At 36.0% G+C, this 13,899-nt stretch overlaps 1 protein-coding gene across 5 annotated transcripts in view; it reads right to left on the reverse strand.

The window, feature by feature from the left end:
• The window catches only part of LOC127881858 (basement membrane-specific heparan sulfate proteoglycan core protein-like), a 198,207-nt gene that overhangs the window by 146,722 nt on the left and 37,586 nt on the right, over window positions 1–13,899 (reverse strand). For all 5 annotated transcript variants that reach the window (XM_052430022.1, XM_052430024.1, XM_052430023.1 and 2 more), the window contains exons 4-6: window positions 2,580–2,734; window positions 1,867–2,376; window positions 349–483 (exon numbers count right to left, since the gene is read on the reverse strand). In XM_052430022.1, the coding sequence (XP_052285982.1) occupies window positions 349–483; window positions 1,867–2,376; window positions 2,580–2,734 (800 nt within the window). The remainder of the gene's footprint in view (window positions 1–348; window positions 484–1,866; window positions 2,377–2,579; window positions 2,735–13,899) is intronic.

A 13,899-nucleotide genomic window follows, 5' to 3' on the forward strand; every position in this document is an offset into this window, starting at 1 on the left:
CTATATGAGAGTGCACTCACCACACCCGTCCTATATGAGAGTGCACTTACCACACCCGTCCTATATGAGAGTGCACTCATCACACCCGTCCTATATGAGAGTGCACTCACCACACCCGTCCTATATGAGAGTGCACTTACCACACCCGTCCTATATGAGAGTGCACTCACCACACCCGTCCTATATGAGAGTGCACTCACCGCACCAGTCCTATATGAGTGCACTTTCCACACCCGTTCTATATGAGAGTGCACTTACCACACCCGTCCTATATGAGAGTGCACTCACCACACCCGTCCTATATGAGAGTGCACTCACCACACCCGTCCTATATGAGAGTGCACTTACCACACCCGTCCTCCTCATCAGATCCATCAGCACAGTCAAACTGGTTGTCACAGCGAAATTCTCCAGGGATACACTCGCCACTACGACACCGATACTGTTGGGAGGTACACTCGGTCACTGCTGGGGTGGTAGGTTCTAAGCAAGATACATATACAAAACACAATCACAAGTGGTTAACACACATTTGTCATTGCTTCAGATAAGACACTTAATTTATAATTTGCCTTCATAATAATTTTATTCATTTAGGTGAGACAGTTATTGTATTTTATCCTGTCACATGCCTTTAAATCAGCCTGATAACCAGGTAACCTAATAACCCAAAAGATATTAGGCTAGTTGACCATGTGACCTCGAATATCTGTCAGTCGTTCTCCGGTGACGGACTACTTTTCAATAAATAAAATACCAAATACCCTATTGGGACGCATCATGAATGTTATCCTTATAGTATATATCATCCTTTTTTATCTTCTTTAAAATATATTACCGAACCAGCTTTCCATTATTATCATAATATTTATTCACTTGATTACGCAATTTATGACGTATCTAGTGTGACGTCATTTCTCAGACGAAACATACTATCTAGTTTCTCTCAGGATTTTAGGGACAACAATTTCGACGTGGTGGTTTTAAAAGTATTTATTTTCAAATATTTTTAAAGCATCGAACAAATCATAAAAGTATTTCTGATTGTGTGTTTTTCATTCATAATTGTTAACTTTGATACTGCAGGAATAAAATAATGCGCTACAACAGGATTACGATTTCGTAAATCGGGTTTTGGGCTAGAGTGGTTAGCATTCGATACAAACGCTATCAAAAACTAGTGTGGTTTAAAATACATTTCAATAAAAGGGATGGAAGAACAGAAAATGGATTTCGACAAAAGGAAGAACAGAAAATGGATGTGTATATCATTGAAACTTTACCGTTATAAGCAATGGACTAAAATTGTCATTAAGGTAAATAAAATTTAGTTTTTGTTTTGCTGCTGCATTTTTTTTCATTTTTGACCAAGAAAAAAATCACATTCTCTATTCGTTTTTTATTTCTTCTCATATTTTTAATAGGAAATTATTAAAAGGAATAGTTTAAAGTGGAACTATTTTTTACGTGACACAATCGGTAGTTATTGGGTCTTTAGGAATGTTGTGTACATTTAGGAGGCCCGACAAAATAATTATATTGTTATGTCAATTAATCATTTGTCTTTCATAAAATGAGTCAACGGCATGTGACAGGATAAATAGTATAAAAGGTTGGTGACGTGGATATAGAATGGTTATCTGGCTTGGCGGAGAATCTTATCAGGTGGGCCTTATATAAATTCCTCCCCCTTGCCAGATAACAATTCTCCATCCACGTCACCAACCTAGTATTCTCTATATATCATTTACATTACACCATAATATATGTAATGTGTTTTATTATAATATTTTATATTACATACTAAAGTAAATTAAGTGTATATCTATGGTTGCAAGGACTTGTCAAGTACTAATTTTTAAGTACCTGGAACATTGGCGTAACTCATCTCTGCTTGAACAGCAAATGCCGACAACATTTCTGTGGTTGAAATGTCAGCTACTCTGAATGTTCCATTTGTGAAATCAGAAGTTGATGCACTTAACTGATATGTTGAGTACAGGTCTGGTCGTGCATCAGGACTAACTCTGGTGTCTGAGTCAATCATTCCAATACTTCCCCTTGCCCCTACATCATAGAAGATGCCAATGAAGTCCCCATTCTCAACAAGGATAGGCTTGGTCAACACAACCCGCTGGGGGCCCACACTGCCAGGAGTCACTGCAGTATAGTCCACTAATGTAAACTCAGTCTCTGACATCTCACGAAAAATACCTATGTATCCTCTGCTGGTATCCACGCTAGAGTAGTTCCAAGAAATTACAAACCCACGGCATGGAAATGTGTTGGTCACCATCAGGTGTGCGTTAGTGTTGGCAGCTCTTCTGGGCTGGGCCACTGCCTGGCGCCCAACTGTGGCTGAACATTCTGCAGTCCCTGACAGACATTCACAACTTCCTGATGAGTTAAGGCTTATCCACATGTACATGCACAATGTTTAAAATGATCATATCATGTTTCTTTAATTCATTAAATTATTTCAAGGATATTCACAAAAACAGCTTAATTAACAATTCAAAATTCTAACAACTGTAATTTGGCGACCGTTTGATGAAGCTATTAACAATGCCCCTACTTACCTGTGCGTACACGGCTGAATTGGAAGCCCTCTGGGCTAACGCTGTACCCGTTGAGGAGGCCTGAGCGGAGAGAGCCCTTCAGTACAGCTGCAATCTCATCCTCACTCTGGGACCCATCTGTGTCAATGTCAAACACCGCAATCAGGGAACCAGGTCTGCAAAACAGAGCAATACATAAATGTCAAACACCGCAATCAGGGTACCGGGAATGCAAAACAGAGCAATACATAAATGTCGAACTCGGCAATCAGGGAACCAGGCCTGCAACACAGATAAATAGATCAATGACAAACACCACAATCAGGTAACAGGACTATTGAACACAAATAAATAGATCAATGACAAACTCCACAATCAGGTTACCAGGCCTATGGAACACAGAGCAAAACATAAATGACAAACACGGCAATCAGAGAATCAGGCCTGCAACACAGATCAATACATCTATGACAAACTCCACAATCAGGCAACCAGGCCTATTGAACACAGATAAATAGATCTATGACAAACTCCACAATCAGGCAACCAGGCCTATTGAACACAGATAAATAGAACAATGACAAAGTCCACAATCAGGTAACCAGGCCTATTGAACACAGAGCAATACATCAATGACAAACTCCACAATCATTGAACCTGGCTTGGAATACAGAGCAATACATTAATGACAAGAGATCGCCAAGCAATATGGTCCCCTACCGTTGAAACTTCACCATTGTCAGTAAAAAAAAATATTATTTTTTTGTTGCCATAGCAACCAGAATTCTTGAGGTAGGAACAAAATGAATTGAAGTGCATAATTTCCATATTACCATCTGTCCATGTTTCAAGTTTCATGAAAAAATATTTAGAACTTTTAAAGTTATCACAAGATCCAGAAAAGTGTGACGGACTGACAGACAGACTGACCGACAGACTTACGCACAGAGCGCAAACCACAAGTCCCCTTCACCGGTAGGGGACAAAAAAATCCAAAATCAGGTAAACAGGCCTCTTGAACACAGATAAATACATCAATAACAGACTCTTCAATCTGGTTACCAGGCCTATTGAACACAAATAAATAGATCAATAACAAAATCTACAATCAATTAACCAGAACACAGATAAATAGATCAATGAAAACTCCACAATCAAGTTACCAGGCCTGCAACACAGATAAATAGATCAATGACAAACTCCACAATCAGGTAAACAGGCCTCTTGAACACAGATAAATACATCAATGACAAACTCCACAATCAGGTTACCAGGCCTATTGAACACATATAAATGGATCAATCACAAACTCAACAATCAGGTAACCAGGCCTATTGAGCACAGATAAATAGATCAATGACAAACTCCACAATCAGGTAACCAAGCCTATTGAGCACAAAAAAATAGATCAATGACAAACTCCACAATCAGGTTACCAAGCCTACTGAACACAGATAAATGGATCAATGACAAACTCCACAATCAGGTAAACAGGCCTCTTCAACACAGATAAATACATCAATGACAAACTCCACAATCAGGTTACCAGGCCTATTGAACACATATAAATGGATCAATCACAAACTCCACAATCAGGTAACAAGGCCTATTGAACACAAATAAATAGATCTATGACAAACTCCACAATCAGGTAACCTGGCCTATTGAACACAGATAAATAGATCAATGACAAACTCCACAATCAGGTAAACAGGCCTATTGAACACACATAAATAAATCAATGACAAACTCCACAATCAGGTTACCAAGCCTATTGAACACAGATAAATAGATCAATGACAAACTCCACAATCAGGTAAAAAGGCATATTGAACACAGATAAATAAATCAATGAGAAACTCCACAATCAGGTTACCTGGCCTATTGAACACAGATAAACAGATCAATGGCAAACTCCACAATCAGGTAAACAGGCCTATTAAACACAGATAAATAAATCAATGACAAACTCCACAATCAGGTAAACAGGCCTCTTCAACACAGATAAATACATCAATGACAAACTCCACAATCAGGTTACCAGGCCTATTGAACACATATAAATGGATCAATCACAAACTCCACAATCAGGTAACAAGGCCTATTGAACACAAATAAATAGATCTATGACAAACTCCACAATCAGGTAACCTGGCCTATTGAACACAGATAAATAGATCAATGACAAACTCCACAATCAGGTAAACAGGCCTATTGAACACACATAAATAAATCAATGACAAACTCCACAATCAGGTTACCAAGCCTATTGAACACAGATAAATAGATCAATGACAAACTCCACAATCAGGTAAAAAGGCATATTGAACACAGATAAATAAATCAATGAGAAACTCCACAATCAGGTTACCTGGCCTATTGAACACAGATAAACAGATCAATGGCAAACTCCACAATCAGGTAAACAGGCCTATTAAACACAGATAAATAAATCAATGACAAACTCCACAATCAGGTTACCAAGCCTATTGAACACAGATAAATAGATCAATGACAAACTCCACAATTAGGTAAACAGGCCTATTGAACACAGATAAATAGATCAATGACAAACTCCACAATCAGGTTACCAAGCCTACTGAACACAGATAAACTGATCAATCACAAACTCCACAATCAGGTTACTAGGCCTATTGAACACAGATAAATAAATCAATGACAAACTCCACAATCAGGTTACCAAGCCTATTGAACACAGATAAATAGATCAATGACAAACTCCACAATCAGGTAAACAGGCCTATTGAACACAAATAAATAGATCAATGACAAACTCCACAATCAGGTTACCAAGCCTACTGAAAACAGATCAATAGATCAATGACAAACTCCACAATCCGGGAACCAGGCCTGCAACACAGAGAAATTTATCAATGATAAATACCATAAAACACAGATGCGCCTTTTCTATACAAATTTTGATGAAAAGTCTGGAGAAATCAAGAAGAAGTAATTATTTTTTAATCATAATATATATCTTCTTATTATTTGTATTATTTTACCATTTAGAAAAAAAGAATACCAATTTGAAACTATACACTTTGCACATTTGTGCACATTCAATTTTAAATATTAATTGTTAATAAAAATAATAATCATAAAGTAAACAAGGGCTGTTTGTAAAACGTGCATGCCCCCTATATGGGCTGTCAGTTGTAGTGGCAGCCATTGTGTGAATACGTTTTTTGGCACTGTGACCTTGACCTTTGACCTAGTGACCTGAAAATCAATAGGGGTCATCTGCGAGTCATGATCAATGTACCTATGAAGTTTCATGATCCTAGGCGTAAGCTTTCTTGTGTTATCATCCGGAAACCATTTTACTGTGTCAAGTCACCGTGACCTTGACCTTTGACCTAGTGACCTGAAAGTCAATAGGGGTCATCTGCGAGTCATGATCAATGTACCTATGAAGTTTCATGATCCTAGGCAAAAGCGTTCTTGAGTTATCATCCGGAAACCATTTTACTATTTCAGGTCACCAGAAACCATCTGGTGGACGGACGGACATACGGACTGACATGAGCAAAAAAATATACCCCCTCTTCTTCGAAGGAAGGACATAATAAAACAAAACAAACAACTATAAGCACTAATAGAATTTAAGTGTGCGTGAAAGCACATAATATATTTACATTCACACTCCAACCATCCTACACACAAAAAAGTCACATGAAGATTGGACAAAAATTGCAGCATTTTATTGACTCTTCACTTGTTGAATACATCTCATCACATCATACCCATCATTTTAAATAAAAAACAACTCACATTTGGCAGTTTAAGGGAAACATAAACACATATAAACAAACACATGTTAATGTTGTGCTTTTGGTGTATTTAACTGTGTTTTATTAATATATTTAACCCTCAACCTTCTATGTAAACTATGTAATAACTAATAAGCCTAATTACTGCTGGATTAATTACTATAAAAGAGGCTGAAATGGGTGGTCAGTATCAATAGGCTGCATTTCAATTATTATACGACGTAAGTAAATAAAACAAATATTTTTTCGTATTTGTCATTGATTGTAGATTATGATGGTACTTTTATCTACATAATTCTTTCGTGCGACACACCGTCCAATAATGGTGAACAAAAGTGCCAAATGATTTTAAAATCTCACAATGAACGACATAGTTATGGCCCTGACAAGCTCATATATGGCCATTTTTGACCGTTGAACTCAAAGTGTGACATTGACCTTGGAGATATCGACGTAATTCTTTCGTGCGACACACCGTCCAATTATGGTGAACAAATGTGCCAAAAGATTTTAAAATCTCACAATAAATGACAAAGTTATGGCCCAGACAAGCTCATTTATGGCCATTTTTGACCTTTGAACTCAATGTGTGACCTTGACCTTTGAGATATTGACGTAATTCTTTCGCGCGACACACCGTCCAATAATGGTGAACAAATGTGCCAAATGATTTTAAAATCTCACAATGAACAACATAGTTATGGCCTGGACAAGATTTCGGGACAGACCGACAGACAGACCGACAGACAAAGTGACTCCTATATAGCCCCCATTACCAATGGTAATGGGTGTATAACTATCAATTACACCTCTAACCCTACATAGAGAGTACATCAAACATTAAGTCCAAACTATCAATTATACCTCTAACCCTACATAGAGAGTACATCTAACATTAAGTCCAAACTATCAATTACACCTCTAACCCTACATAGAGAGAACATCAAACATAGAGTCAAAACTGTCAGTTACACCTCTAACCCTACATAGAAAGTACATCAAACATTTACTCAAAACTGTCAGTTACACCTCTAACCCTACATAGAGAGTACATCAAAAATTAAGTCAAAACTGTCAGTTACACCTCTAACCCTACACAGAGAGTACATCAAACATGAAGTCAAATCTGTAAGTTACACCTCTAACCATACATAGAGAGTACATCAAACATGAAGTCAAAACTGTAAGTTACAACTCTAACCCTACATAGAGAGTACATCAAACATAAAGTCAAAACTGTAAGTTACACCTCTAACCCTACATAGAGAGTACATCAAACATGAAGTCAAAACTGTCAGATACACCTCTAACCCTACATAGAGAGTACATCAAACATGAAGTAAAAACTCTCAGATACATCTCTAACCCTACATAGAGAGTACATCAAACATGAAGTCAAAAAGGTCAGTTTTATCCCAGACTGTACAAAGAGAGTACATCAAACATTAAGTCAAAACTGTTAGTTTTAACCCAGACTGTACATAGAGAGTACCTCAAACATTAAGTCCATGTTCAGTTATACCTCTGACTGTTAAAAAAGAGTACATCAAACATTAAGTCAACAATGTCAATTATATCTCTGGCTGTACATAGAGAATATGTCAAACATAATGTCAAAACTGTCAAATAGATCTCTGATTGTACATAGAGAGTACCTCAAACATAAAGTCAAAATTGTCTCTGGCTGTTTTTACATAATTCAGTAAGTCAAAATTGTAGGTTACACCTCTGACAATACATGGAGAAAACATCAAATATTAAGTCCACATTGTACAAGAGGCCCAGGTCACTGACTCCATGACTACTTCACATGTATTTCAAACATGTATAATTGTTATTCTATTTTCTGTCATAATATGAATTGAAATACATAGTTTGGGATGTGGTTAATATTTTATGATCTCCAAATAAATTCATACTGTTTATATGCCACTTCAGTGTAACACACCAACATGAACCTCTCCATTGTGAACCTGTTGTATTAATCATAAGCATAATTGCTTTCAAATGACGTAAGCACAGTTATCTGGGTAAATTATTTTAACAGCTTTCTCTTGGCAGAAAGATTATCATAAGATGCTGGTATCATACAATCATTTATTACCATGGTAACATGGTTATAAATATCGTAATCTTACTATGGTTACACTTTTTTTCTAATTGCATAACATAGAAACCAAAAATTTTGTTGTTTTACATCAAACTAAAAACTCTAGGTCCAATTTTAATATTTTGGAGGTAAGGTAGACAGCAGTTTCATCCATTATGGTGATCAGATAGCAATTCATCAAATCTACATATCATTATTCACTTGCTTATGGGCAATCACGAAACAGAAATTATTAATTAATTCAGATTAACACGTTCCAATTGAATAAAAATATAAATGATTTCCGCTTCAAAATCTTGGTTATAACCATCTTAAGTTTGATAACACAGAACTATGTAAATCATTACAAGCAATTTATAGAAAAAGATACAACTTAAGATACTGGGTTGATCATTTGCTAAATATTTACGCACCTGAAACGCTAATTGTTAATGTAATAAAGGAGATAAGTTTATTGCCTTTTAATGGTGGCTTAAAAAAGCAGGTTTATCATAATTCTCATCATTTACATGTGATGTGCAAATAATTGTGAAGGCCCCACCATTAAACATCCTAAGGTATGGTACAGACATTTTATCACATGGATCCTGTATTTGTACATAATGATTGGAGAGAACAAAAGATGAACTGTGTATGTTTATACAGAACTCCTAAGATGTAATGTTCTCTTCTTTCATCAGGTCTGTAAAGTACTTTCTAGAATCAAAGCACTAACCTTAAGAACCAATCCATTTGAGTGAAGCATTGAACAAATCTTAAAGGGCCCTAACTTCCTACCTAGAAACAATTCTACCACATGTACTCTGTATTTGTGTATATTTCATGCATAGACTTGACATTTCACTCTCATATTTCTATATTTGTAAAAGACTAAACAGTCTCAGGTTAGAATTATGTTTATAGCAGATATTTTAAGTTACTTATTTTCTTTATATAATTTTAGCAATTTATGAGTTTGAATTCTTCAATTTTAACAGGTAAGCTATAACAAGCAATTTTCAACAATATGTTGATGTGTAAACTTTTCTGTATCGGTACGTCCATTTTCATTGTTTGGTTTTCAGTCATTTTTTTAAGTACAAGAGGGCCTGAAAGGCTAAAAGTCGCTCACCTGAGATAAAAAGAAATGACCTGTTCTTTGCAGCCCAAGATATCATTGGAACAAATGTTCTAACCAAGTTTCATGAAGAATGAACAACAAATGGCCCCCTGGCGGCCATGTTTTTTTAACAGACCTGAACCATTTTTGAAACTCTTCCAAGATATGTCCAAATTTCATGAAGATTGGGCAAAAAATGTGTCTTCTAGACTGTTCACATGTTTTCACTATATGCATATAAAGAAAACTGCCCCACCCCCTGGCGGCCATGTTTTTTCACTGATCACGACCATTTTCAAACTCGGCCGAGACATCCACATAACTAATGTTTTGACAAAATTTCATGATGATTAGACAAAAAATGTGACTTCTAGAGTGTTCACAAGCTTTTTTACTATATAAATAAAAGGAAAAAGATCCCCCCCTGGCGGCCATGTTTTTTTACCGATCCAAACCATTTTTGAACTCAACTGTCGTATCCATGTGTGGTAGTGCGGTCTCGTTCACTTACGCAAGTGAACCTGTCACGGGACGGTTACGAGTTATGTAACTTTGTGAGCACTTATGTAATGCGGAAATATTTATTCGACGCTTATTTCCGGTCAGGATGACACCACTGACTGGTTGTAATTCAATTAACTAAAGGCGTCCAGTCAGATACGCCTGAATACACTCAAAGAATTAATCTATAAGTGAAAACCAAATCAGCTTTAACGAAAATAACTAACTTTTATTCCAAGAACTCGGAATATAAAGAACAATGACAGAGAATTAAGAACAGGTACAAGCCAAGTCTAAAGAATCGAAGTATCATTACAAAAATGAACAAAATACAGCAAATACCTTAATGAATGTAAAAAGCAGTTCAAAATCTGTCAAAACAAGGGACAAAATTGTCACAAAACCAGGTTTTCAATATGAAAAAAAAGTCTGATAAAGGGAGACAAGTAAAACTGAATTGATTGTTTATAATTAACCCCCTTGGTTTCCAAATAAATCTATTTTTAGTCGTGGCGACCTTGACCTTGGAGATATTTACGTAGTTCTTTTGTGCGCCACACTGTCCAATGATGGTGAACAAATGCGCCAAATGATTTTATCTTCTCACAATGAATGACATAGTTATGGCCCAGACAAGCTCTTTTATGGCCATTTTTGACCTTTGAACTCAAAGTGAGACCTTGACCTTGGAGAAATCGACGTAATTCTTTCGTGTGACACACCGTCCAATGATGGTTAACAAATGTGCCAAATGATTTTATCTTCTCACAATGAATGACATAGTTATGGCCTGGACAAGCTCATTTATGGCCATTTTTTACCTTTGAACTCAAAGTGTGACCTTGACCTTGGAGAGATTGACTTAATTTTTTCGCGCGACACACCGTCTAATGATGGAGAACAAATGTGCCACATGATTTTAAAATCTCACAATGAACGACAAAGTTATGTCCCGGACAAGCTTGTTCCGCCCGCCCGCCAGTCTGCCCGCCCGCCGACATTCGCCAATCTAATAACCAGTTTTTTCCTTCGGAAAACCTGTTTAAAAACTGATATAAATATTAGTTACTGTAAGTCTAGAAGTTGCTTAAAAAATCTAGCTTAGAAAATAGGTCTAACTTAATCTAAAGAACACAATTTATGGAGATTAGGAAACTTCAGTGAATCAAATGTAAAAACAAGAGATGTGTTCGTCAGAAACACAATGCCCCCTATTGCGCCGCTTTGAAATAAAAAATAATAATTTTTTTTTTACCTTTGACCTTGAAGGATGACCTTGACCTTGAACTTCCACCACACAAAATGTGCAGCTTCATGAGAACGCCGCTTTGAATTTTTTTTTTTATTTCTTTTTTACCTTTGACCTTGAAGGATGACCTTGACCTTGAACTTCCACCACTCAAAATGTGCAGCTTCATGAGAACGCCGCTTTGAATTAAAAAAAAATAAATACCTTTGACCTTGACCTTGAACTTCCACCACTCAAAATGTGCAGCTTCATGAGATACACATGCATGCCAAATATCAAGTTTCTATCTTCAATAATGCAAAAGTTATAGCCAACGTTAAAGTGTTTTTTTCGGACGGACGGACAGACTGACATACACACATACTGACATACTGACGGAAAGTTCAACTGCTATATGCCACCCTACCGGGGGCATAATAAGAAGAATTTACTAGTTATTGAAATAAAATAGAGTCTTTCTAATTTAGAAAATACCAAATAAAAATAATCTAAATAATAAGAATAATTTAGAAAATAATGCCAAAATGTCTTGATGCTGGTGTTACAACAATTTAGAGTTTAATTATTTCAATATTCCAACCTTTTTCAAAAGCTGTTACCTTTTCAAGAAAGCATAAAGAGGTGATTAAATCAGCCAAAACAGCTTATTTTATACAGTTCTGAGAGCACTGGCAGTCTATTTTCCCTCAGAACAGTCCTTTATCAATGATCAATATCTTCCCGAATTCCAGAGCAGAAATAACAAGAGGGCCTGAAAGGCCCAAAGTCGCTCACCTGAGATAAAAAGAAATGACCTGTTCTTTGCAGCCCAAGATATCAATGAAACAAATGTTCTAACCAAGTTTCATGAAGAATGAACAACAAATGGCCCCCTGGCGGCCATGTTTTTTTTTAACAGAGCTGAACCATTTTTGAACTCTTCCAAGATATGTCCAAATTTCATGAAGATAATGTCTTCTAGACTGTTCACATGTTTTCACTATATACATATAAAGAAAACTGCCCCACTGCCTGGTGCCCATGTTTTTCCACTTATCACGACCATTTTCAAACTCGTCCGAGACATCCACATAACTAATGTTTTGACAAACTTTTATGATGATTAAGCAAAAAATGTGACTTCTAGAGTGTTCACAAGCTTTTTTACTATATAAATATAAGGTAAAAGACCCCCCCCTGGCGGCCATATTTTTTTTATAGATCCAAACCATTTTCAAACTCAACTGTGGTATCCAGGTGTGGTAGTGCGGTCTCGTTTACTTACGCAAGTGTACTGGTCACGGGATGGTTACGAGTTATGTAACTTTGTGAGCACTTATGTAATGTGGAAATATTTATTCCACAATCGCTTATTTCCGGTCAGGATGACACTGCTGACTGGTTGTAATTCAATTAAGTAAAGGTATTGCCGTTTACTTGAATCATTTTATAAACATATTATTTAACAGTAGGCTGTTTTACACTAAACAATTTAGAAATATGAAAATGTATCAATTTTATATTTCATTTCATTAATATTGAGTATCATTCATTACCGTTTTATTTTCAATTTTCTGACATCGTTTAAATACATAAAGCCTGAAAATGATTAATCTTGATAAATGAACTCGGCAAATAAGAAAGCTAAATCTTGATTTTGAAGGTTATTCTGATTGTTTTTTATCTCTTGAAACTTATAATTGAAATTATTTCTTTATTGTTTTCATAGAGTATCCATTTGATATTTGTTAACATATCTTAAATACGATTATATAGAGTGAATCATTATGGAATCTTGTTTTGATATGAAGTTCCCATTTAAATTACATATTTTTTTGTTAATTGTTAAAAACATGCATTAAATACTCCCACTGTGAAATAAAATATATCAAACAGTTCAACCAGCTTTTATTACTGACCACTGATATTAACATCAGCACAGTGAGAGGGTCAGTAAGCTGAGTGGTAACAAGAAATATCTTTAAAAAAGATATACGGCGTTGATTGTGGTCGATGTTTATGAACGATCAAAAGTTATCTCTATGAGATAAAAAGTAGCGGATGCCTTTTTTCTGCGCAGTTGTTAGCTACATCATAAGCAAATCAATTACGGGGTGTTGCGCCAGATTTCGTGGCTTATTTTGCTTTATGTGATATTATTACTCAGATATCTATATTTACAGAATAGAAAAACACAAGAAACATGAAAATAAACGAGTGCATATAGGTCAGCCGGCAATACTCGAATCTTATTTAATTGCATAATTATAGTATAGCGAATTATTGTGGTCATGCTTAATAAACTGGTCTAAATGGATAAATATTTCTAATTAATTTTATCAAAATTGGTCCTTATCATGCAAATTTTGAAACCATATTAAAAATCGATGATTGACATACCACAATAATATCGCCGAATATCTTTATTTAGTATCTTTCTGATCAAAACAGACTTCAAGTGCACAAAGTTTACGAGACGGCGTTTATATAAAGATTTCTGCAACTGACCGCAAACTGACCTTGATACCTTGCGGATTGGAATGCAATGCATTACAGTCACTACGTTATTGTCAGTAAGACACAATGATCGCAACCCCTTTTGCGAACTCCGG

The sequence above is a fragment of the Dreissena polymorpha genome, chromosome 5 (genome assembly GCF_020536995.1).
Source record: "Dreissena polymorpha isolate Duluth1 chromosome 5, UMN_Dpol_1.0, whole genome shotgun sequence".
Lineage (NCBI taxonomy): Eukaryota > Metazoa > Mollusca > Bivalvia > Myida > Dreissenidae > Dreissena > Dreissena polymorpha.